The 23,447-nt window shown below is 41.0% G+C and overlaps 2 protein-coding genes across 9 annotated transcripts in view; one reads left to right on the forward strand and one right to left on the reverse strand.

Annotated features, from left to right (window-relative positions):
• The window catches only part of eys (eyes shut homolog), a 295,658-nt gene extending 293,867 nt beyond the window's left edge, over nt 1–1,791 (reverse strand). For both annotated transcript variants that reach the window (XM_037124906.1, XM_037124907.1), the window contains exons 1-2: nt 1,669–1,791; nt 924–1,043 (exon numbers count right to left, since the gene is read on the reverse strand). The gene's annotated coding sequence lies outside the window, so the exon portion shown is untranslated. The remainder of the gene's footprint in view (nt 1–923; nt 1,044–1,668) is intronic.
• Nucleotides 1–23,447, forward strand: part of adgrb3 (adhesion G protein-coupled receptor B3) — a 122,003-nt gene that overhangs the window by 51,284 nt on the left and 47,272 nt on the right. For 3 of the 7 annotated variants that reach the window (XM_037124911.1, XM_037124913.1, XM_037124915.1), the window contains 8 exons: nt 5,037–5,201; nt 6,316–6,480; nt 8,284–8,448; nt 8,960–9,061; nt 14,093–14,199; nt 15,637–15,834; nt 17,680–17,748; nt 20,801–20,909. In XM_037124911.1, coding sequence (XP_036980806.1) covers nt 5,037–5,201; nt 6,316–6,480; nt 8,284–8,448; nt 8,960–9,061; nt 14,093–14,199; nt 15,637–15,834; nt 17,680–17,748; nt 20,801–20,909 — 1,080 coding nt within the window. Of the gene's footprint in view, nt 1–1,756; nt 1,914–5,036; nt 5,202–6,315; nt 6,481–8,283; nt 8,449–8,959; nt 9,062–14,092; nt 14,200–15,636; nt 15,835–17,679; nt 17,749–20,800; nt 20,910–23,447 lie in introns of those variants that run through there. The other 4 variants (XM_037124912.1, XM_037124914.1, XM_037124917.1 and 1 more) reach the window with 3 other exon arrangements.

Genomic DNA, 23,447 nt, shown 5'->3' on the forward strand with positions numbered 1-23,447 from the left:
TGTGCGAGTGGAAAGTTGGCAGATTTCAAAAGGGCCATTCTCTTACTGTGCGTGGACACTTAGAGCTAGAAAAAGAATGAGTCATTTAAAAAGAGCAGTTTCCCATATACCAGTCTTGGTGCCACTCCTCTACTGCCATTTATATTTAGCTCAGACAGCGTTTAAGCTCCTAATTCTCAAGAAATAAGAAGCTACACAGCCCAATTCCAGGTACATGCATCAATTTCCATAAAGATTATAATTACTCATTCAGAAGCAGACCATACAGAGCTGTCCATGTGAATTCATTATTGTCCGTGATTTATCTCGAGACCTGCAGACATCCGGCGTTTGCTCATGGCTAATTGCGGATCCCGAATTTTCTTCCAAGTAATAATGCAGAAACACTCTTCACCAAACTAAGCCATACATTCCTGAGACAAGAATTCTGACGTTTCTCACAAGAGTGTGTCAAATTGTTAGAGAAAATAAGAGAGGGAAAGTTAGTCTTTTTCAATTTTGGAAACTGTCACCATACTTAATTAATTATGTTATTTCATGGAGTTTTAGTCAGACTTTCAAACGTACAGTAGTCCTGCAGGGTTGTGAAATTGCATTGCCTGTCATATCCGATGGATTGTTTTTTTTCTCTTCACTTATATTAAAAACCTTTCACTGAGATCATAAAATTTCTGTTTCCAAGTCATCCTCAAAAAGCAGCTGATATAGCACTAACCTAAAAGGAGAACTGTTGCAAAAAGAAAATCCCACCTGGCGTGGTGCCACATGAAACAGAGTCTATATCTAATATTCTGTAAGGAAGACAGATCGATTCGCTTCCTTCAAACTGTCTGTAGTATGCCAAGGTGGAAGGATGCCTTAGAAAAAAAATAAGGGTATGCTTAAATTATAGCCATATCACTTTCAGTTGGAAGGAACCCTACCTGATGGGCACCTTTGCTGAGAACACCAGCATCGTCCGTGACCAACGATTCAGGGGCTGCAGGTTGACATCAAACATGTCTCCATACAAGCTAAGACACCGCAAATCCAACACAATGCATCTGTCGAACACAATAACACTACTGCTTTACACAATATTACTTTCACCTGAGAAGTTCCCCTTTTCAACCCAACCAACAGCACTCATACCTTTATCTTCCTTTCTCTTTCTTTGAAAGTCTGGTGCAGTTATTCTGCAGGAAGAAGGGAGTCTATACATATATATATATATATATATATAGACTCCCTTCTTCCTACTTTATGTCCAGTTCTAACATTCAGAGCCAACAGTAATAGTTGTTTTTTGTTTGTTTGTTTGTTTTTTTACTGTAGCACAGAATACAGTGAGGTGAAGCTGCTCTCAGCATTCTGTTTGCGGAGTAATTATGCTCACTCAGTTTATCACAACAACACTCCCCGTCCTCTTTAAAACATCACTACAAAACGGCCAGCCTCATTTTATTTGATTTGTGTTAGTATGTATTATTTATTTCAACACAATATTTTCACAATGCGCGGTTAAATTGGGCTGCGGGTACAGAGTTTATAGATATTTTTCAACTTGGCTCAGGGCATCAGTCAAATTGAAAATGCTTGGCTGCCAGGAGAAGGTGCTCTAGAGAGGTGTTTGCCACTCAAACCCACTGCCATGAGGAAATGGTCAAAAAACACAGAAAAGAGCCTTACCTTTGAACTTCAGTGAGACATGTCCTCTTTTCAGTGGGCACGGCTAGCTCATATTTGATTTTATATTAAGTCGCTGAGCTAGCAAAGCGATGACGTTAGTAATTAACGGGCCACTTCGCCGAGCATGCGCAGATACGTCTGTCCGACCTGTCGTCAACATGACGTCAATTCAGCCGCCGGTACCTTGCAGAGTAAATTAACTACGCCAGTGCCCGCTGTAGTATTTATGTCACCCAAGTTTAAAGGTATGTTTCAGTGTTTTTAATGTGTTGTGACGACAGTAACCTGAATGATCTGGTGGTTTTGGTCACGTCATGGCATTTGTTGACTAGCTAAATTACCTAACACAACACCACTGTAAGGTTATCTGTTTATTTCGAAAGGGTAGCTCTGTATTGTCAATTGGTATACAATTATCGACTATATTGACACAAACTAATGAAAGTTTCCATTTTAGCTGCACCAAACACATGCCACCAATAAGCTAGCATGGTTGTATGCAGGATGTGGTATGTTAGAGTATCACCAGCAGTAGCACTGCTTGTCGCACATTAAACAGGATAAACTAAAGTATTTGCATAATCTTTAGCTTAATTTACTAGCACAAGCAGAACTAGCCCCCATTGAAAACAATAGGTAGGGTTTGGTCAGTATATATTTTTTGAAACATTAAATCAAAGACAAATCCAAAATTAAAGACCTGGAGAAGTTCTCGCTTCTGTTATTAACCAGTAAGGAAACAAAATAGAGACATCACAATGTTTGTACAATTTAGAGCAACATTAACGTAACATTACAGTTTGACTGAGAATTTGAGAATTTAGGAGAATATTACATTTTCTATATAAAAACTTATTTTGGTAAAAGAAGGTAAGACAATTATTATTTCACAGGATGAGCAAATGCAAAGTGATAGGTGGGTCTTCGTTGTCTATTGATATTTGAATGACCCTGGAACCACTTCTGATAACTGTACCTGAGAGGCAGACCAATAGTATCTAATAGCATTTCAAGGCACTATTTGCATTGTGCAAATGTATGAGCCAAGATCAATATTGTGCAAAGCAACCTTGTACTACTGCTCAAGGATTGTAAGTGCGGATTTGATTGTGTTTCAGTCAAAACTAACTTAAACAGCTCCATAGCAGTAAAGAGATTGGAACTTTGCAGCAAAATAGTAAATACAGTGTGGTGTAAACATACTGCTGAAGAGGCAGGCTGACAAGTTACAAAGGTAAATCCTTACTGGAATGTTATGAGAAGATGAACAAATCCCAGTTTACCACAAATTAATGAAAACATTCTTGGCAAATGCATTGGCTTTGTCCACCATCTCGTGCTGGTCCAGCAACTGCACCTCTAACACCACAATACAGTTACTCATGGCTGTCCCTCCAAATCAGGGCTGCAGTTCAGAGAAAATACACACAAAGACGTGGAATCCTATTCCATCATCGCTAACTGTGGTGACTGGCTGCTTTGAACTCGAAATTTTCAAAGTAAATGCTTTTGCCACCACGGGACACTTAGCTAAGAGCATCAAAGCAGCGCCTGGAGGCAGGGTCTGGGACAGACGGTACTGTAGCTCGCCTCGTGGCAGACCATCGGCTTGATCCCAAGGTCCAACTACTCTACAACTGATCCTAAGATCTAACCGTTTACTACTGGAACTGTAAGCCACCGCACAAACATTGGATAGTGACCCCTCTGAAGACGAACCCCCAATTCCCTGCTGACAATGTAGTAAGACTTCCAAGGTCTAAAATCCCATGTGCAATCAACAGATGATGAAAGGCCACAGCACATGTCGGTTTACCCGCCTATCTCCATTAATTCTGCCTTTTATTTGTGCCTTAGTCTCAGTCCAGCTTTAAATGTAAAGGCATGGCTGCAGCCCACACATCAGCCTGTTATTCCCATTGTAGTTCCTTGTGTCATTGCAGCTAATTAGAAAAACAAGGATTTTGCAGCTATAATGTGTTTTGTCCTTGGCATACAATACATCCGTAGCAGACACATACACTTCTGGTGCTAAAGAATAGCTCCAGTGGGATTTGGGTTTGACACAGTTTCCATCGGCTTCAATTCTGCCACTTTATCGCTGGGATTAAGATGCCAGCAGCTGCCTCAGAAACTAATATCAGAGGTTAAACTTTTACATTTTTTAAAAGAGTGTGTTCACCATGTCATATCACTGTGTACATTCAGGAACGCTGTGAGTGCCAAGACAAGAGGTGTCTTACTTCTGTCAGCCTCTCAGATTTACATATCTCCCTCTGCAAAGTAAAACTTTGAGCCAATAGCAAACATTCTCTGCAGTTCTAAGAAGACTCACCATCTGTCATCCCGAACCCTGTTAAGCTTACACACAAACCAGGATGCGAGATGTGAGAGGTGTGATGCTTTTGCCAAGTATTGTTTGAAATTAAATTGAAAATAACAATTTTAGTTAGGGTTGCAAGACTATCTGAAATATGTTGAAAACTACAGTATAGAGGTGAAATGTGTCATGCTACAGAGATGCTGCTCTCATTAGGGGATGTAAAGTAACATGCTTGTTTACACTTTCAGTTCACACTTCAGTGAAAAAGGAAAAAAAGTAAATAAAAAATAAAATTGTGACACATACAACATCACAATATATGTCGAAATAACCACAGTATGATTTATTTTTGCGTTCAAAACAACAACATGCACAATGAGATTTAGAACCAGCATTTTATTGATTGATAAGGCACATTTATCTTAAAGAACATGCTAGTGAATGCATTGCCTTTTGGATTTGGGCTGTCTAGCAGGATATTTAGTCTGAACAGCTGTTTTATCGCTCGACAAAAAGCAAAAACATGGGTGTTGACTCAGAAGTCTGGAACCAGGTTACGGGCTGTCTTGCTTTGTGTATAAGCATGATTAGTATGTTGGTGTAACAGCAGATTTGCAGAACCATTGTCAGCCCACACTGACCTGAAGGTCCACTGCTATTAGTCTCCCAGTCAACCAAGAAGACTCACCGAACTAACACTGTGCAGACCTGCTGCTCCTCACCCACACCTTGAAATCCACCAGTCTTACTGTTACTCTGTTCAGATGTTGTACCTTTTTCTACCGTATGCAGCATCGTTAGTGGGCAGCTTTGTATGTCTTATCATTGTGTACATGATAAACAGATGTGCAGAGGTGACTGAAGCCTGATGCAAGGTCCCACAGTGTCTGTGTGCTCAGTGTTTCATTTACATTTGTTTTGTTGCTAATTATTTCTGATTGATTTCATTTCATTTATGGCTCACCTCAGTTTGTTATGGGTGTGTTTATGCTGTAGCAGCGGACATAGACATTGATCAGGCCTGACGCCCTTTCTGTGCCCGCAGTACATGGTGTATGGGAGGAGTGGTCACCGTGGAGCCTGTGCTCATTCACGTGTGGCCGAGGTCACCGCACTAGGACTAGGATGTGTGCCCCTCCCCAGCACGGAGGCAGGGCCTGTGATGGACCTGAGACCCAGACTAAGCTTTGCAACATAGCCCTATGCCCAGGTATCACCTGTCTGCACTCTAAGCATATTAACAATTATCCCTTAAAGCATGGTGATGAGAAGGATATCAGAGGTAACATCATGAACAAAGATCTGTTCTTCACAAGGGCAGCAGTTTTCCTTACACACAGCTATGGCTGCACCTAATGATTAATTTTTATCATCGATTAATCTGCCAATTATTTTCACAATCAGTCATTTAGTATTTAAAATGTCAACAAGGTTTGAAATATGCTCATTACAATTTCCCAAAGCCAGAAGGATGTATACAAATTGCTTATTTTAGCCAGCCAACACAACAACACAATCCATAGACTCTTCATCACTATCATAATTGACAAAGAGAAGCAGTTTTTCTTGACATTTAAGAAGCTGGACAAGCCAATGTTTAACATTTTGTTTGAAAAAGGACTGAGACAATTCAATAATCAAAAATTGTTGACCGCTAATTTTCTTTTGATTGACCCATTGATTAATAGACTTATCGTTGCAGCTGCACATGCAGCTATATAACAGTTATTCAACACAGTATTGCAAAGGTGAGTAAGAAACTGGATGAATGCAGGCTTGTATAGATATAGTGCTTACTGCTCACACTATGATGCAGTTTAGGAAACCCTGTAGAGAGTCAGTACTGTAATACTGACGTCAAAATCACTTACCCGCAATTGCCTGTGAATGGTAAGCAGATTAGTGATGATGAGTTTTTTTTCCACACAGTAAACGTTAGCTTTGCTCTGGTAAGAGACTCAGTGAAAATCACTCAATCCCAGATGCTTTCCCTCTGCCCCGACAGGGAAAATGGAAGGCAGCTAACAAAACTGTTTCTGCCGTTTGATATTTGAATAATCTAAATCATAACATGAAGACCAAAGAAATACTTTTTATGAGATGTTCTGCTCTTGCCTTTGGCTGAATTTGAAGCTGTGAAAAAAGCAGGACAGTCCACAAAAATTTAGTAGCCATGTATTTTTTTTGCTTTTCCACTTAATGTCTGTTTTATTGGCTTTCACCCTAAGAGAGAATAGTGATCTGAATATCTCCTCCCATTTCTGTCTGCCGTCTCTCCCTCCTTCACATGGGACATGCTTGTTGGGTTGTGGTTGGTGCCTCAGTGGACGGACAGTGGCAGGAGTGGAGCTCTTGGAGCGATTGCTCGGTGACCTGTGCCAATGGCACTCAGCAGAGGACCAGGCAGTGCTCAGCGGCCGCCCATGGGGGATCTGAGTGTCGCGGTCACTGGGCAGAAAGCAGAGAGTGCCATAATCCTGACTGCACAGGTAAAATCCTGAGCCTCTTAATACTATATCCGCTTTGATGTCTAAATTCGAGAAAACATTAATTCACACAGGGAAAAGAAGAGACAAAAAACAGTGCGTTCCATATTGTCATCAAACCCTAATCAGTACTATCAACTATGGATAAAACATGCAGTCTGATTTTACTGAGCTGCTACCCTTTTTCTTTGTGTACCGAAAAGCTCTGCAGCAAGATTCAAAGCTGTGTTGTAAGAATCAAGAATAATGTCTAAGACCATGCTCTATCAATTGGATTTGCAAAATCCAGTTAGATATACTGTATGCCTTTCACATAATTCAGGGTTAGCCGTCCAAACTGCCTGTCAACATCATAGATGTATTAGAGGCTCAAAGATGTCAGCTTAGTGGTCTCCATCAGGCTTTGAATTGTCTGATCATATGAAGGGCCTGAGCACTCTCATAATCTCCTGATGCAATTTTCACTGCAGCAGCATAAAACAGCTGGGGTTTTATTCTGTATTTCTCTGGTATGTGTGTGGCAAAGATGGCAAATGTTTGGGAGTCAGTGTAAATGTTGTGTAACCAGCCCTCCAACTCTATGATCTCTTGGACCATGGAACGATTGGTAAATGCTTGTGGATGTGTATTTTTAATTTGTTTTTTATGATAATGAAGTGGGAGATGCTGTTGTTTGCCTCACAGTAAGAGGATGCATTATACAATTTATCCATTTAATGAGACCCACCTATTTAGCAATTCTAATTTGTTTCCAAGGTGAGAGATCAAACGTTAGTGAGACAGCACAGTCTGAGCCATCATTTAACAAGTCAGCACCATGTCCATGTCCCTGACTGCTGGAGCGCTTTGTCTTGCTTTGTAGAACAAGCAAAAAGAGTTCAAGGCAGACCCATTATGTTTTTCAGAAATATATTGTTGAGTTATGCCGTGTGCTAAAAAGCAACATGTGTTCTTTTGAAATGCCAACAAAACAGAGTCAAGAAAAAGAATCTAATAAGTTCAATAGCTGCCTGTGCAAGATTCAAAATCAATGTTATGTGTTTCAAAATTGGAAGAATCTCTCCAGGACTGCTGACACAATGAGCTCTTTGAAACTCATGAGCCTGCATCTGTCTGAGGAATCAGCCACTCTGATGCGGAGCAGAGGCTTCACTATCAACTGGGATTTGATCAATGTCTCACAGATAGTTTTAGCCGACAGGTCACACGCTGGTTTCTGTTCTTTTCTTTCCTCCGGAAGCAATCCTGACAGAGGTTAGTTGTAGGAAACGAAATAGCCCTGCACGTGCGAAGGAGGGGGTAAGTGGAGGTTAAAACGAGAGTGGAGAGTCTTTCCTGCTCACAGGGTGTTGTACCTTTCTGTTCAGACAAGGGCGGGTGATTTACTACATCGCTGAAGGGGAGCATCTGTTTTTTTTGTCTAATGCACAATTTAACAATTCGTTACAAGGGCATAAAACATGCTGCTGGGTTTGGAAACTTCAGCATAAATGCCTTTTTAATATTGGCAAAGTGAGGCAAATAATCACTGCTCACAGAGCAGCTTCTGTAGCCATAAACCACACACACTCCTGATTAGTAATTTTGTTCAATTTTGTTACCAATAAAAATGCATCATGAATGCATGGGAGGCAAAATAGATAAATGTAATCAAAAATGATATTGTAGATGTCACACACTAATTAAATGCTTAAATCATGACGCATATACTGTAGATGTCCTATTTTGTAGATATTTTGGAATTTATTTGGTTATTTTTATGCCTCTCATAGTATCTGTTCCTAACCGATAATGATTCTGTTTTAGCTAACGGCCAGTGGAATCCTTGGGGTCCATGGAGTGGCTGCTCCAAGTCCTGCGACGGCGGATGGCAGAGGCGAGCCCGGGTGTGTCAGGGGGCAGCGGTGACTGGGCAGCAGTGTGATGGCACCGGAGAGGAAGTCAGAAAGTGCAGCGACCAACGCTGTCCAGGTGAGCCACAGGCTAATAGGACTCGCATCTGAATGAAAACGGGGAGATAATTATCTGCGTGGGGTGAACGACACGTCTCGTTACACGAGATCAGTTAAAACAGGAAGCAACGAGGAGATGCAGATGAGCAGATACAGAGGAGGGATGAATGAGGATATTCCAGAGTCGCTTAGATACTGGTGATATACACGTGAAATAATTTCTTTTTTTAGTAAAGTCTTAAACACAGTGTCACTTAATACTTTTCTCATCGAAAGTAAAGAAAGGAGTGTTGGATTCAACTTTTTTTTATTATCATTTAAATACAGTAATGCCTGAAAAAGTTATGATTAAAGCAGAGGGAACATTTTGTCATAATCCTTAAATGCAGTGCTCATATTCACCAACATCATACAGCTTTGATCCCCTATATTTTCATACGTGCTGCTTGTAATGTGAAGAAATTGTTGCATCACATTGGAAATGCTGAAAAGCTCCTTTGCATTGACACTCGTGCTGCTTTGCTTTTCAGCACCGTATGAGATTTGTCCCGAGGACTACGCAGTGTCAATGGTGTGGAGACGGACGCCTTCAGGAGAACTGGCCTTTAATCGATGTCCCCCTAATGCCACAGGTAAGGATATCAGCACTACCTTAATTTCTTTTGTTAGTATCTTAATTGGTATTTTGTTCAATGAGAGGTCCGCTGTGGGCTAGTCTCCTGATTCCTCTCTTGAGGAAATAAAAAAATCTTTGACCCATGCTGTTAGTGTAAAATAGTCCTCCGAAAAGGCAACAAAATGGTGGAATGTATTTGAATACGTATGATAAGGATTCAGCTTTTTGCTAAACTTTCCAATTATACAACGTGATTGATCAACCTTAATCTCAGTCTGCCTTAATTTCAGCGAGTGGCTTTTTAAATCACACTGATCTGCCTGTCACTTTGCAATGTTTGAATTAAACTGCAGTTTTAATAAACAAGTGCCACGATATTATTGTTTGAACACATATCACATAGGTAGTAATTTGGTTGGATTATGATTAATAACAGATTTCTCACCATAGTAAGTCATCTTTTTTTCTGGAAGTTATCGAGCCTTTTTAAGTCTGTCTAATCTTTGCATGGTGTATAAAATCTCCAAAACACCGCAAAGATAAAACTGCACCTGGTGCCAAAAATTGTGTCTCTCTGTGTGAGGAGAAAGCACTTTTCTTTCCATCCCATTTCCACATGCAGTGATGTAACTGACTACACCCGCCAGTGCACAGCATGTGCAGTGGATGGAGGTAAAAAAAAAAAAAAATGGTTACTGTGATTTTGAGAGCATTGTTGAAGGAAAGCACACTGAAGGCTGTTTTCAGACAGTAAGCAGAGGCTTTTATATGTGCAAGCAGAGAAGAGCATTAGAGCGGAGGATGCGAGTCCTCTAACGGGGCGAGGCTAACACTCAGCTCTTCAAAAGAAGAGAAAGGAGTGCAGGGGGGTGGGGGTAAAAAAATAATGCAACCTCTGATAATGCTGTTATGATTCTTTTGTTTTTCGCTAAAGGTCAGTTTGCTAACAAAGCAGGACAATGTAGCGCCATCTGTTGCTTAAGTTACGTGTTAGTTGGACATGGTAAGCTGTTGTTGAACTTTAAACAGTCTGAGGTGTTCTAATCAATATTTCTTCCGCAACTATAAAAAAGCAACCTGGCAAAGTAGCTTAAGCAGCAAACCCTCTGTCATTCACAGATGGCTTACCCGCGGCAAAGTTACCCAGAGTAAGATTTACTAGCATGACATTAGCTTTCCAGCATGACATTAGTTTTATGGCTAATAACTGTTTGGCACTTTGAAGCTATTCCCAGCTCGCAGTGAGGCTTTTTTGTGTTATCTACTCTGATAGAATGTTGTTGAAAAATATAATACCTTTATTAATTAAGAATTTCATCTGCACCAAGAGGTGTCTTTACATGCCTTAATTCAGGTGAGTCAGCTCAGGCGAGAGAGTCACCTCTCTTATACAAACTAATTTGGGTTCTTTAGAAGCAGTGTCACATTAATTAATGACATTTGTTTTTGTTTGTATTATAAGTATTAAATTGCAGTATTGTGAACCCTGGACATTTAAGATTTTATTCTACATGTGTTTCTTATATGCAGCTACATTTACTAATAACTGCAGTCTATGTATTATTTACAATTAATGATAATACAGTAGGTCAACACATTCTGACATTTTGCAATATATCAGAGCTAAGTTCTTTGTTCAGTGTTGGTGCACATTTGTATGCACGGCAGTACCCACACAAAGATAATATGATGGTGCCATGAGGACCAGTGTCATGATGAAAGGGTAAAATAACAAATAACAGACAAAGATCATGTTTAATCACAGTGCATTCGCCTGTCAAAGCTGGCGCTGACCACTGGAAAAAGAGAACATGATGGACAACAGTTTAGGTCAGGTCAAGTTTATTTGTAAAGCCATTAATCACAGCTCAATTGTCAACAGGTTTCACAAAGCACACTGTAAATGAAAACAACACCTCCCAACCTTTGACCACTAATTAGATCAAGGTCAACCCTTAATGAGAAAAATTTGAAAAGAATGAAACGCCTCTCAAACAGACCTCCTCGTTTCTGAGACAGTCAGACGCATAATTGCTGCTGAGAGTGACTAAACAAAGATGAAATATTGATCGGCAAGACAAGACAACAAAATGTGCGACATGAATGCAGTAAGGCTGCTCGGATGAAGAGTCCAAATGTGTTAGGGGGCATCTGCGCCTACTCAGCCGTTGTCACTGTCGTCATCAAGGTCATCATAGGAAACAGCACCCAGTGCAGGGGCGTCAGCGCCGCCACGGTCATCACAGATGACAACTGCCACCAGAGGCGAGAGGAGAGGAAAAATGGAGAGGATACATACACACAGCAGATGAATTTGTTCGTTTTGTATCACTCAACAAAAGGTTCATACACAAAGCAGCCTTTCCATCTTACTTACTACTCTTACTGTTCCTGAAGAGACTGGGTGACTTCCAGGCATGGTGCATGGCTGAAGCAAAAGATAAAAAGACAGAGAAAAATGTTGTGTTAGAAAAAGGTACTGGATACTGCACAGAATTCTTAAGAGCAAAAAAACAGTATGTTTAATGTATTTTAACTAACTGTCAAATATTGTAAAAAGCTTTGTGGGGGAAAAAAAAAGCTTTTACATGCATTTTATGTTTTACCCTACTGGTAAGAGATTCTCTTATTTATGTGCCTGTCTAATGAGAGCCCCAAATCTCAATTAAAGTTCGAGTCAGCCAACTGAAAGAGGGAGCAATTAAAGCAGGAGAATCACACGCTGATAAACAAATCCTGGGAAAAATGATCATCATTGAACATGTGCGATGCCATCCTTTAGAATAAATGAGGTCACTTTAGTGAGTGCATTCATTGTCTCAATGGCAGATAGCTTCTAGCAAGGTATTTTTTTAATTGTTTCTACTTCTGAATGATATTTAACACACTAAGTCACGTCTTATCTCTGCCAACTGCTGTTTATGCCTTCTGTACTGGGGAGGACTGTTTGAATGAAAATCTTGGTTTTTAACGACAGCTGAGTTGAGGATGTTGTAAAACCGGACAGTGACAGGTTAGTGCCTTGGTGGAGGGCTGCCTTGGTTTTGATTGAGTGCCTCGCCACTGACCTATATTTCATACCCAACCTACTCTACCTCACTAATGATGCAAGCAGAGACGACAGATTGATGCAGAATCAAAGCAAAAACCTTATGTGCCATCATTGACCTTGTTTGATCCCACCATCGACATGGATCAAAGCCTTAATCACTGAAAAATGTAGGTTTTTACCACATGCACACATAAAAGGGAAATGTTATGGTACAAAAATGTAAATGTGTTTAATAAACATTTGATGATAGATCCTGATAAACACGGTCTCTCTCCACTGACTGTAGCTTTACTGTTGCTTGTGCCCACCTCATTAATGCATATGAGCACTTAAGAAGTGCTTATGGACATTTTTTATTATGAAATGTCAGTAAGTGTGCTTTCAGGGTTTTTTTTTATTTATTTATTTCTATAACACAGCTAATAAACCACAACGAAGATTTTTCACAGCAAAACTGTTGTGTAAACACAAAAAAGAGCTCTGGTCGAGGCTTTCTACATTAAAATGATTTTGGCCTTGGGCAGTTTGCAACTTCCAGTGCAGCTGAAATCACATTAGAATTGCAGCATCATACAGTGTAGCACTAAAATGAGTCAGTCTTAATGTCGTCAAGCATCCTCTGAAAACTTCTCTCCGTAGCTCTTGATTTAAAGTCATCTTTGAAAAAACTACAAAATCGAGATTTGCATCTGTCATTCGAAGAACTCTTCAAAGATGCTTATCATTTTTTCCTGAACATTAGCTCTTTTCAATGCTTTGTGTCTTTTTGACTATTCCCACTTAAAGCACAAAGTCTTTCTGAGTTTACAATGACCTTTAGGAATGTCAGAGCCAAAACACTGATGTGAATCTCTAATTACTCAATACAGAGCCATCAGGAAATACACAATTTGCCAACTATTCTATGAGTGTGAGGGCCCCGAAAGATGATCGAATAAGAATAAAGTGATGGTATTCTTTGAGTGCTGGTGTCCTCAAAAATAGGATTATGAAAGAGAATCAAACCACCCAGGTGAAGCCGGTTAGGAGGAGACGGATGCTCAGTGTGGTGTAAAGCAGTGGGCCTCTCCCGCTGCCCTCTGGGCTGTCTCATGGTGCTGCATGGGCGCTCTCGGCATATAGCGATGTTTTGTGTGCACTCACGGCTTCAGTGCATATCACCAGGTAGTAGCTGTTGAGAAGGTGGGCGTAGGAGGTGTGGTTTTGATCTGTCTGAGTGTGTAGAGAGAGAGAGAACAAGAGCTAGCGAAGGGTTTATGTGAAGCACGGATGCCAGGGGAAATGTTTTGTGCTGTGGGAGTTTTCTTCAGGATGTCAAGCACCTGTGTTGGAGCGGTGGGGTGACGTGTGAAGTGCACTCCACTAGGTCGACAGCTGGGAAGGTGTGATGTTGGACCCCTATGTGGGATGTGTACGGCAATGTGGGTGGATATTGGGTGGTTCTGCTATTTCGGGATCACTGTTTAAATGCCTGACAGCTATCGCAGCTGAGCTGCTGCATGCTTGAACAACTGTAAGTTGTATTAACATGGCACACAGTGCATATATTAAAAGCCAAGGGACTGTGTTTCTAGCTCATAATGTGAAACCACTTCTGTTCAAATACTGCAGCACTATCCCTCAAGAAACCTTCCTCCCTCTCTCTGTATATAATGTGCCTCAGCTCCTCTGCAAAATTTAATGGCCGACATCAAATTTTGATGATGAGTGATGGGCAACAGAAATGGACAAAAGGGAAAAAGATAAGTCTCTGTTGAAAAGAATTAATATTTCTGTCTTCCTTCTCCTTTTTTGTCCTTCTGCTTCTCCTGTATCTCTCCTCTCCACCACTTCCATCTGCCTTTCTTTTGCCTCCCCTTTGGTCTTAATCCCACACACACTCCCCCTCCCTCCCCCTCTATGCTCTCTACGCCTCCATCCTCATCTCCCCTCTCATCCCTCCCTCGCCCCCCACCCCCCTCTCCAAATCTGTCGCTGTCTCTTTCCCCTCTACAGGCACCACTAGTCGACGCTGCTCTTTGGATCACCGCGGTATGGCCTTCTGGGAGCAGCCCAGCTATGCTCGATGCATAACAAATGAATTCAGATACTTGCAGCAATCAGTAGGTGCAAAGTCAGCTCCCTCTCACAGCCTCTGTTTCCAATGCATCATAAATTACCTCCCCTGTGTTTTCCCCCACCACCCCCCTCATTCTCATCACACTGTAGCCAAAGATTAACCACTTTCAATAGAGGAGCAAATTAAAACACAGCTTTTGCCATTTTTCTCAGTGTAATGAATGGTCATTGTCAAGTCCTTAAATTATTTGATTTAGAGCATGTTCTCGTCTGTGTTTGTCGTGTTGCTTAAGCTTGTTGTACTTTTTGTACCTTTATGAGTACTGAAACAAGTATCTCACTTTCACTTTACTACATTGTAAATACCATACACTCTGATACATTACTATACATGTCTGTATTGGACTAGAATAAGAAAGTTAGGGAAAAATGTTTCTTTTGCTCCTAATCAGGTAAAAAAAAAAATCATACCAAATCCTTTAGTTGCATAGATGTACAGTGGACATCATGCATGAATGGCAAACAAAGTAATTCAGGAAAAATGTTCTTCAACTAATGAAGATTTTAGAAATGCCTCTATCCAGAGTGATCTCCTCATCTTTTTTTCTGTGACTGAAAACAAGTCTGCCCCCTGCATTGGAAGTTGTGTGCCAAAGGGTTTATTCTTCCTGGCCATATACTGGACAATTTCACATAGCTGTTTAATAAAAGTGTAAATTACAACATAATCTTAAGTAACATCTAGGGCAGGATTTTAAATACCCTTTGGTGAATAACGTCCTCTGGAGGGAACAGATGTATTTTCAGTCACAGAAAAAAAAAAAAACTGAAATTGTGGGCAAAACTTTAGGGTCCCCAACTTGGTGACTAAAATATGCTTCCAAAATGGCTTCCAAATGTCTGTCTGATGTGGTGCATCATTGCCTGGTGTGAGCGCTGTCTGTCTTTCATCCTTTTTCATCTCATGTATGATGTGACACCTAGATCACAAAAAAATGGAGTCTGTTTTTATTAAAGTGTGGGTCCATTTTAGAGAGCTTTATTAAATATGTTTTGCTTTAGTGTGTTTGCCTTTAGTCTGGAACCACTAGACCAAGCAAACTTGGTAACCCCTCCATCACCGTTGAAAATGAAATAAATCAGAAGAGCTGAGGAAGCAGATACAGCGCTGCACCTGTGAACGTGTATTTATGGACATAAGCCCTGTGCAATGATGTGAAATGTCATTTCGCTGCGCAATTTCTCCCTAAATGTGTGTCTTCTGCTCCAGTTAACTCTTTTATTCATATTGGCTCATTTCAAAACATCCGTGAGGCAGAATACATTTTGGGCCTGGCTTAGATATAAGTGTCACATAAAGGGGCCCTCAGAGAGTCGAGTCTTTCTTCCTGATTTTCTGCAGTCCATTTACTCCAAAATGTGTCGCTTAGTGCATATCTTGAGGACACCGATGCCCCAAGTTCTGTCCTTTCCTGTTATTGGAGGTTCAGGGGCACCTTGCGAAGGGCCAGAGGATGTTGGCGGGGGATGGGATGTCGCAGGTCACGAAAAACCTGCTGGACCTCACTCAGAGGAGGAACTTCTATGCTGGTGACCTGCTATCTTCTGTGGAGATCCTTCGCAACGTGACAGAGACATTCAAGAGAGCCAGCTATGAGCCGTCTTCAGACGATGTGCAAGTAAGTTTACAGTGGGTTTCATTTGACACATAGGCATGGATGTTTGTAAAATACATTAATCTCCTACTGTGTAGTGGTTTCAAATGTATCTGTCGTGACAAATTAATCAGTTGGATCCGGGTAATGTCTGACATGTTTTACTACCAACAGTATAATATACGCGAAAACATGTCTGAAGTAGCACGAAGGCTGAAAAACAACACCCCACGGCTCTATTGTATCAATAGATCTCCTGCACGTCCTAAGCTGTTTCATCTCATCATGCTGGGCTCGACTGCAGTCTTGATCCTCTTTATGTCAATAGGATGATGGAGATTATAGCTAAAGCTCCGCCTCCATCGCCAATAAGATAATTTATGTCCTCGGAGCAGTGTCATTTTCAAAGACAACCTTCTCGTGGCTCTCTGTGGGCTTGTGTGGCTGTCACAATTTGTGTGTATTTTAGTTTATTTTGATAATGAAGCTCAATTATAAGGAAACAAATGTTACAATTTGATGATTACAGCGAATCAAGTCTGAGTGAATATTCCAATTATCCATCATTGTTCTATTGCGAATCTCAACTCTGTATGTATCAAGCATGTTTTTGTTGTCCTCCATCGGCACTGAGATGCAGTTGATAGTGCCAGAAAAATAGAAAAATATTATCTTGCCCTTCAGCCATATCATCTATGGAAGTAGACAGTATTTCTGCTGTAACAGTGTTGTGTCTACACAGTAATGTTTTAATTCACTAGGGAGTTTTTGTTTCAGTACACTGGATATGAGAATGTTTTGGATCATTTTCACGTGACAAAATTCTGATAATTTTAGTTGTGTACTGTCTTCCAGCATTGAAATGAATACAATTGTATGCAGAAAGGAAAAAAAAAAATCTATCGTAAGTGATGCAACATACCAGTATTTGAGATTTGGAATATTTTGAAATCTGATTCATCTTGATTGGCCTACAGTTCGTACTTCAGGAAGGCATTTAAATCACCAACATGTTTAAAATGAGACACTCTTTTCCTAAGTTTTCCACTGGATGAAATGTGTTTGGTCTGCTGAAAATATTCCAGCAAAAATAAAACCTAAATGTTGTGTCGATGGATGGGCGATCCAGGGCCCATTCAGCCATTTTCCCACCGTAGAAAATCTATGAGATGAGGAAAGCATCCTGTCTCTGGTTATTATGAGAGCTCTATAGTGTGTGTGGGCAGACAGGAGAGCAGTCAGCCAGCCCGCCCCCTCCGTGTGTCTCTGCGCTAATGCAGTGTTAAAGTGGGCACATTACCACCAGAGGGAGCATAAGCATTCAAGTAGAAAACAAGATAGCCTGTGTCAAGAGAGAGAGCCACTCCCTCAGGCACATTGTAGACCAGACGAAATAACAAGGCTAAAGATCAGACAGGGGGTCCTATTGCTACTGCAGGCATGCACCCCCAAGCAGCCCCTGCTCCTCGCTGCAGAAGAAGACAATCCACACAGCTGCTCACACAGTCCCTTTCATCTTTTTCTTCTGATTGCAGCTTGTGCTTCTCTCCTCTAGCATTAAGTGTTTGCTAGGAGCTGCTGGGGGGCTGGGGGGGGTTCAAGGTGTATTTTTGTCAGAGCTGGTCCACAAAGTCCATCTCTTCTCTCATGGTTCACCATCATCGTGTCAGTGGAAAAAAAATTCCCTGCAGAGACTTTCATTATTCCATGTCGAAATCCTTCCAAATGTCAGTATATTATCCATAACAGTCCTTTTGGAGTGCATGATGTTTATGTGTCATGCTTTTCAAAAGCATCTTGCTGCAGTGCCTGTAATACTTGTGTGTGGGTGTGTTACGTATTTTCCCTTTCCTTTCATCATCTCCGCAGAACTTCTTTCAAATCATCAGTAACCTCTTGGAGGAGGAAAATAAGGAGAAATGGGAAGATGCGCAAAAGGTAAGCATGTTGCTGCACACTTAGTAAATAATTCACTTTGCTGCATGAGTGCTGTGCCTCTCAAGAATCGACTCCAGGCATGTTTGCAGTTGCTCCATCTGGAGAGCAGAGAGAAAGAAAAGTCAGGTTAGTGTTGAGACAGTGTTGTACATGCACGTATCAGTGTGAGAGGTCTTTGGGCAGGCGAGACATCTGGCCTCATTTACAGAGCTAGTTCCTCAGTGCACCACTTGGTGGCAGCAGCACTGCCACAGAGACTGTCCACGTATTAACACTGCAGGACTCACCCAGCTCATACAGATCATGGCAACCAGTGTGATGAGACCATTAGTTCAGCTGAATTTTATAACAGAAACGAACACATTGGACTTGTCCTTGCTGGTACCACAGGAGTCTCTTTGTGTTTCTCTCCGACATTGCAAGGAGGCTCAATCAAATGGCGAAGCAATATAGTAGTCTCAATATCCATCACAAACAGACTGCATTACTGCTGTTTGAATACAGAACAGTACACATTTTCAACAGTGTGTTCATCCACGGTGAATTGCTTCGGGCCATGTCCTCTGTCGAACACATCTCTCAGCTCAAGAGGGGGTAACTATCGTTTTCAAAACCACCAGTGGTGTCTGAGACAACCTGAACCCTGAAATCACGTACATCCAGACTCTGACTGAGATACCATCTGTGATGACTGCGCATCTGCAGAGGGCATCTGCTCCGTTGTCACCTTCACTGGTGATATGACTTAAATTAGGTATCACCAATGCTGACACTCGACTGACATGGCATCTTAAAATCAGTCGGATCTGTTTTGTTTTTTTTTTGTCCCCGTTACTCCGCGCCTGGCTTCAGGTAAAAGAGAAAGGAGAACGCAGGCAATTCAAACAATGCCATGAGTGCCAGTCCTGAGCGTCTCCACGGGCAGTAATTAGGTGTTTACTCACTGCAGCTTTGGTTTGACAGGCCCCAAAGGTAGGTTGTCTGTGAGAGGCGCTCACAAATAAGCAGTTTCGTCAGTATGGATGCGTCAGAGATGGAGACAGGCAGATAGAGGATGTATAGGAATAGGAAAAGTTGTCTCTGTGATTGAACACCCAGAAGAGATATGTGTTAATTATTTCTGTAGTTATTAATGTGCCTGTCTAAGAAGGGCTGCTTCGCCACCGTGAGCACATTGGCTAAGCGACGTTGCCTGATTTCAGCGGACGATGCTTGGACTTCACAGTTATCATTTTTTCTCACTTGCGTTTCTCTTGCATTAATGAGCTCAGATTTTTACACAGCACCCACACACTGCGTGCTGTGGACATTGAAAACACTCACATGAAACACCTCACTATGAGGTTTTTTCGCTGGCTGCAGAGTTGGCTCTGTGCGGAGATCACTATATATTCACCTCCTGTCACTGTTACCATGGCAAGCAAAGGAAGGGCTCTGTCTACAGAAGCTCCACTGCAGCCATTTCCCTGCGCTGCCTTCACATCTCATGGTTGCCATGGAGACCGGCCGAATGAGCATGACTGCACTGTGCGTCAGACATGCCGGAAGGGGCGACGTGATGTGCTTTTCTCCCCCACTATGGCTTTCACTCTGCTGTGTCAGAGGCTCTCGACTTCAGCATCACTGATCCGCTTGCCGCGCTTAGCGGCGGCACATGTAGGGGCATGTGCAAACACGCAGAGCCACAAGGTGTTACCGAGGAGGGAAATACCTGCCTCAGGTGTTTGTTGAATATCAAGAGTGAGGTGCTAATTGCCCAATGCCATTCAAAAGGCCGTTCTAATTGCCTGACATCATCGCTTTGTGCTCACACTTTTGTCTAAGCCCCGCAATAATATTTGTGTAATTTGACACATTTCGCGAGCAATGTGACATTTTCAAATGTTACAGCATTGTTCTGTGGCAACTGTGTGAGAGTCTGGCACAAATGTCACCATGTATGGCACAGCTACACAGTCCTACAAACTGTATTCACTATAGCCCAGTCAAAGGACAAAACTGCTGGACCCCAAATCAAAGCCTCTTATTAGATCTGACCCATCACCACTCAATTGGCAGCCAGGACCTCGGTCCAATCTTTTGAAGGTCATTTATTGGATTAGCGTGCCTTTGATTTATAGACTTGGGGGAAAAGAGCTGACCTGACCAGCAGCATTACTGGTCAGACCACGGAGCTGTCCGCGGTGCTGAATTCCTGGCTCTGCGTTTTCTCACTGAGCGCTGATGTCCGTGAAGCATCGCATGAACCCAGACGATCACCCTTGACTTGGCAGAGCCTTTTAGAGGAGAAGCCATCCAACAACTGTGTGTGTAAACTGGGTTGTTATAGCTCTGATGCTCATGTCACATGAATGGTTCAATTAGGGCTGCCACTATACATCCATCATTCTCAGGATAAATCAACTCATCATTTGAGCCATAAAGTTGAAATCCCACTGAAATTAGCAGGAGTCGAGGTTCAATTTGCAACATGCATTGCTTATTTTGTTCAGTCAATCCAAAAAAACTGATTTTTACGTCTTCTATATTTAAAAAAATGAAACTAATCATTTCTTTAGCCAGTTTTGCTTTTAAAATTACTTTCACAATTAATCGGTCATTAAAATGGTTTCAGATTTTCATTTCAGTTAATCAATTATTTGACCAATTATTTCAGCTCAAGAAGGTTCAGTCACAGTTATAAGGAAGTAATGAGTTATATGTCAGACATGTCAGAATTTCATGCAAAACACAAGACATTTTCAAATGAATCTTAAGGTCTTTAACTTTCGTAAACTTTCTTCTCATGCATATCTCTTTTTCCCTATTTTGTCATTTTTTCTTTATCATTGCTTTACTGTTTGTTAAATTTTGTAATATTTTTCACAGCTTTCATATTTAACTATGTAACCAAAGCATATTTCCTTATATGTATTTGTGATCTGCTCTTTTTATTTGCTGTCTCTTTCTACTTTTATATTATGCTCCACAAACACTCTGTCCAGCCATAGTGACTCCTGCTTCAATTGTGAAAAATCGAATGTCTCTTCTCGTCTGTTTTTATCTTGTCCAGATCTATCCTGGAGCAGTGGAGCTCATGCAGGTCATTGAGGAATTCATCCACATCGTCGGATTGGGCATGAAGGATTTCCACAATGCCTATTTGATGACGGGGAACTTGGGTAAGAATCAGCCCACTTTTTCTCCCCAGCCCCGCAGCTGCTGAGGTCGTTTCGCCATTTATTTCTGCTTGACATGGACACATAATCCCTGAGCTCTGCTGACTCCTTGTGTCAATTTCCCCACCATCATTAATTTAGGATAAATGGCGCGTGGTAAGGGTGGGCGAGTAAAATTACTGCAAATCAATAATGTTAATTAAAAACCGAGCTTGTGGTCTTAATGTGCTAAATTCCTATGAAAACACTTAACACCCAATCTAAAATCAAGAGCGTGCAGTGAAGGAACCCCCGCAAGAGGAGAGCACTTCTTTAACTGGAGCTATAAAGAAAATATGCACATAGCACCTCTGTAACATAATATATTTTTATACTTTGCTGACATTTTATTTCAGGGAACACAAGCTGCCTAAATGGTTTTGAAGTAGTAGTATTAAAATAACAGCAGTTTTTACTTTATTGTTTTCTTAACACGATATACATTTTCTGTCCCTCCACCGTTTTAAAGATCTGGCTGCAGTTATTATATAAAGTATTCGTGGCATATTTGAAGTCACTCTGTCTGATGTTGCAATGTACTGCAGTCCTTTGAGAAAGACATGATTAGCCAAGCATACCCTAAAGCATGTTGGGCAGACGTGCAGCAGCATGAAAAAAGATTGTTTGTCAGTTCCATGCGAGATTAGCAGTTATTTAAAAAATATGTTGTGGGAGTGTCTGATAAAAGGCTATAAAATTGGAAGCGAAAATACTAGTTATTCTTCGCAGCTGTAATGAGCTTGCTAACATTTTTCTTTCTGCACCACTGATCATGGTCCAGATTATAACTCCCCCTCTCTGGATAAAAAATAAAAGGTCTCTGGATATGAGTGTTGTGCAGTATTTCTCCTCCATAATGTCCTGGTGGGTTCTTCTTGCTCTTGTCGCGCAGCCTCTCGAATGATCTGAAGTCTCTGTGGCATTTCATTTCTTACTCAGCCATAAATGGTGTCTTACTGCAATGGAATAATAGAATTGCGGTTGTGATTTATTCATGGTAGTGAATGTGAGCATGTGTGGCTATGCTGGTAGGCGATTCCTCTGGAGGAGTGAGGCTTCTTCCTTGTATTCTTTACAATAGCTAACATTTGACCCACTTCGCAGCAAACACTCACACTCAGTGGCTTTTTATGGTCAATGATTTCCATAATGATGAATAGGTAGCCCCCAAGACTAGCATACCAAACATGGTACAATGAATGCACCCATCAAAATGCCATTATAAAACACCATGAGAGGCAAATTAAGTAATGGACACTTGGAAATAAGGCTTGAATGCATCTCATAATGCCAAGCATTAATGACTTCTTCCATAGACATTAGAATATCTGTGTGCCCTCCTCCTATTTTATACTTCTTCCAATTTGGCTTAATGGTTGTCTTCCAATATCAGTGCCATTGCCTCCGCTTTATGCTCGAAAAAGCATTAACACATGACCCCTGCTTCACACACAATGTGCAATCAATTCTGTGAGACTGACTCAAAATTGACCGTCCAGTCTTTATCCTGATTCATACAAATTCCTTGAGCAGCAGTGTGTATAGCATGGTGAAACTTGAATAAGAAAGACTTGACACTTATTATATTAGTAAGCCCTTTGACTGCCTGGCCCCCGCTCAAATTGGTGGGAATATGGATTAAAGCGTGTCCATCCGTCAGACATGATGTGACAGGAAATCTCTTTGTAGACACGGAGTGATGATGCAACTCAGCACTGTGTTTTAAGGGGTTAAAGGGAGCATGGACTGGCATAATCAGGGCTCATTATTGAAGGACTATACTGGAGTATTCCTGTACATTTCATTCAGAACAAATTGCATATATTTTACCTCTATTTTCCAAGCGTGCCATCTTTTTCTTAGTTCCACTGGTTTCTGTTAAGTTCATATAACATAAAAATGAAATCACACAATTTTAGAAATCTGAAAGAAAATGTCTTTATGCCTATTTTTTTAATCAAAATTAGGATGTATGTGTTGCTATGCATTTAACTGATACCTCATACAAAAATCATAAAGACTGTGATATTATGTTTGACAGTAATACAGTATATATTTTACAGGGTTTCCGGGGGGGTCTTAAAAGTCATAAAAAGTCTAAAATTTGACAATCTTGGTTTTAGGCCTTAAAAAGTCTTAAATACGTCCATATTTTGCATATAGGTCTTAATTTACACTTAGTTAGGTCGTAAATTTACCGCTTCTGTCGTCGCCTTTTTTGTTTTTGTTTTGGGAAATGAGTAAGTGAGATTTGTACTTCTTTCTGAAGTATTCAGGAACGTAAGTGACATTTTTCCAACAACGTGGTCGGAATCCATCGCCGTACACTTCGCCAGTTCCGGAAAGTCTTTGACTGCAGAATCTGCTGCAACCATGGGAAAGTGTAAATTTAACAAGTGTTAAATTTGAAGCACAGTCTACCAGGGTTAATTGTTAATTACATTAATTTGCGAGATAAGAACTAAACTAAAACTCTTAATCACTTGTTAAACTAATTAAAAG

The sequence above is a fragment of the Acanthopagrus latus genome, chromosome 15, assembly GCF_904848185.1.
Source record: "Acanthopagrus latus isolate v.2019 chromosome 15, fAcaLat1.1, whole genome shotgun sequence".
Classification (NCBI taxonomy): domain Eukaryota; kingdom Metazoa; phylum Chordata; class Actinopteri; order Spariformes; family Sparidae; genus Acanthopagrus; species Acanthopagrus latus.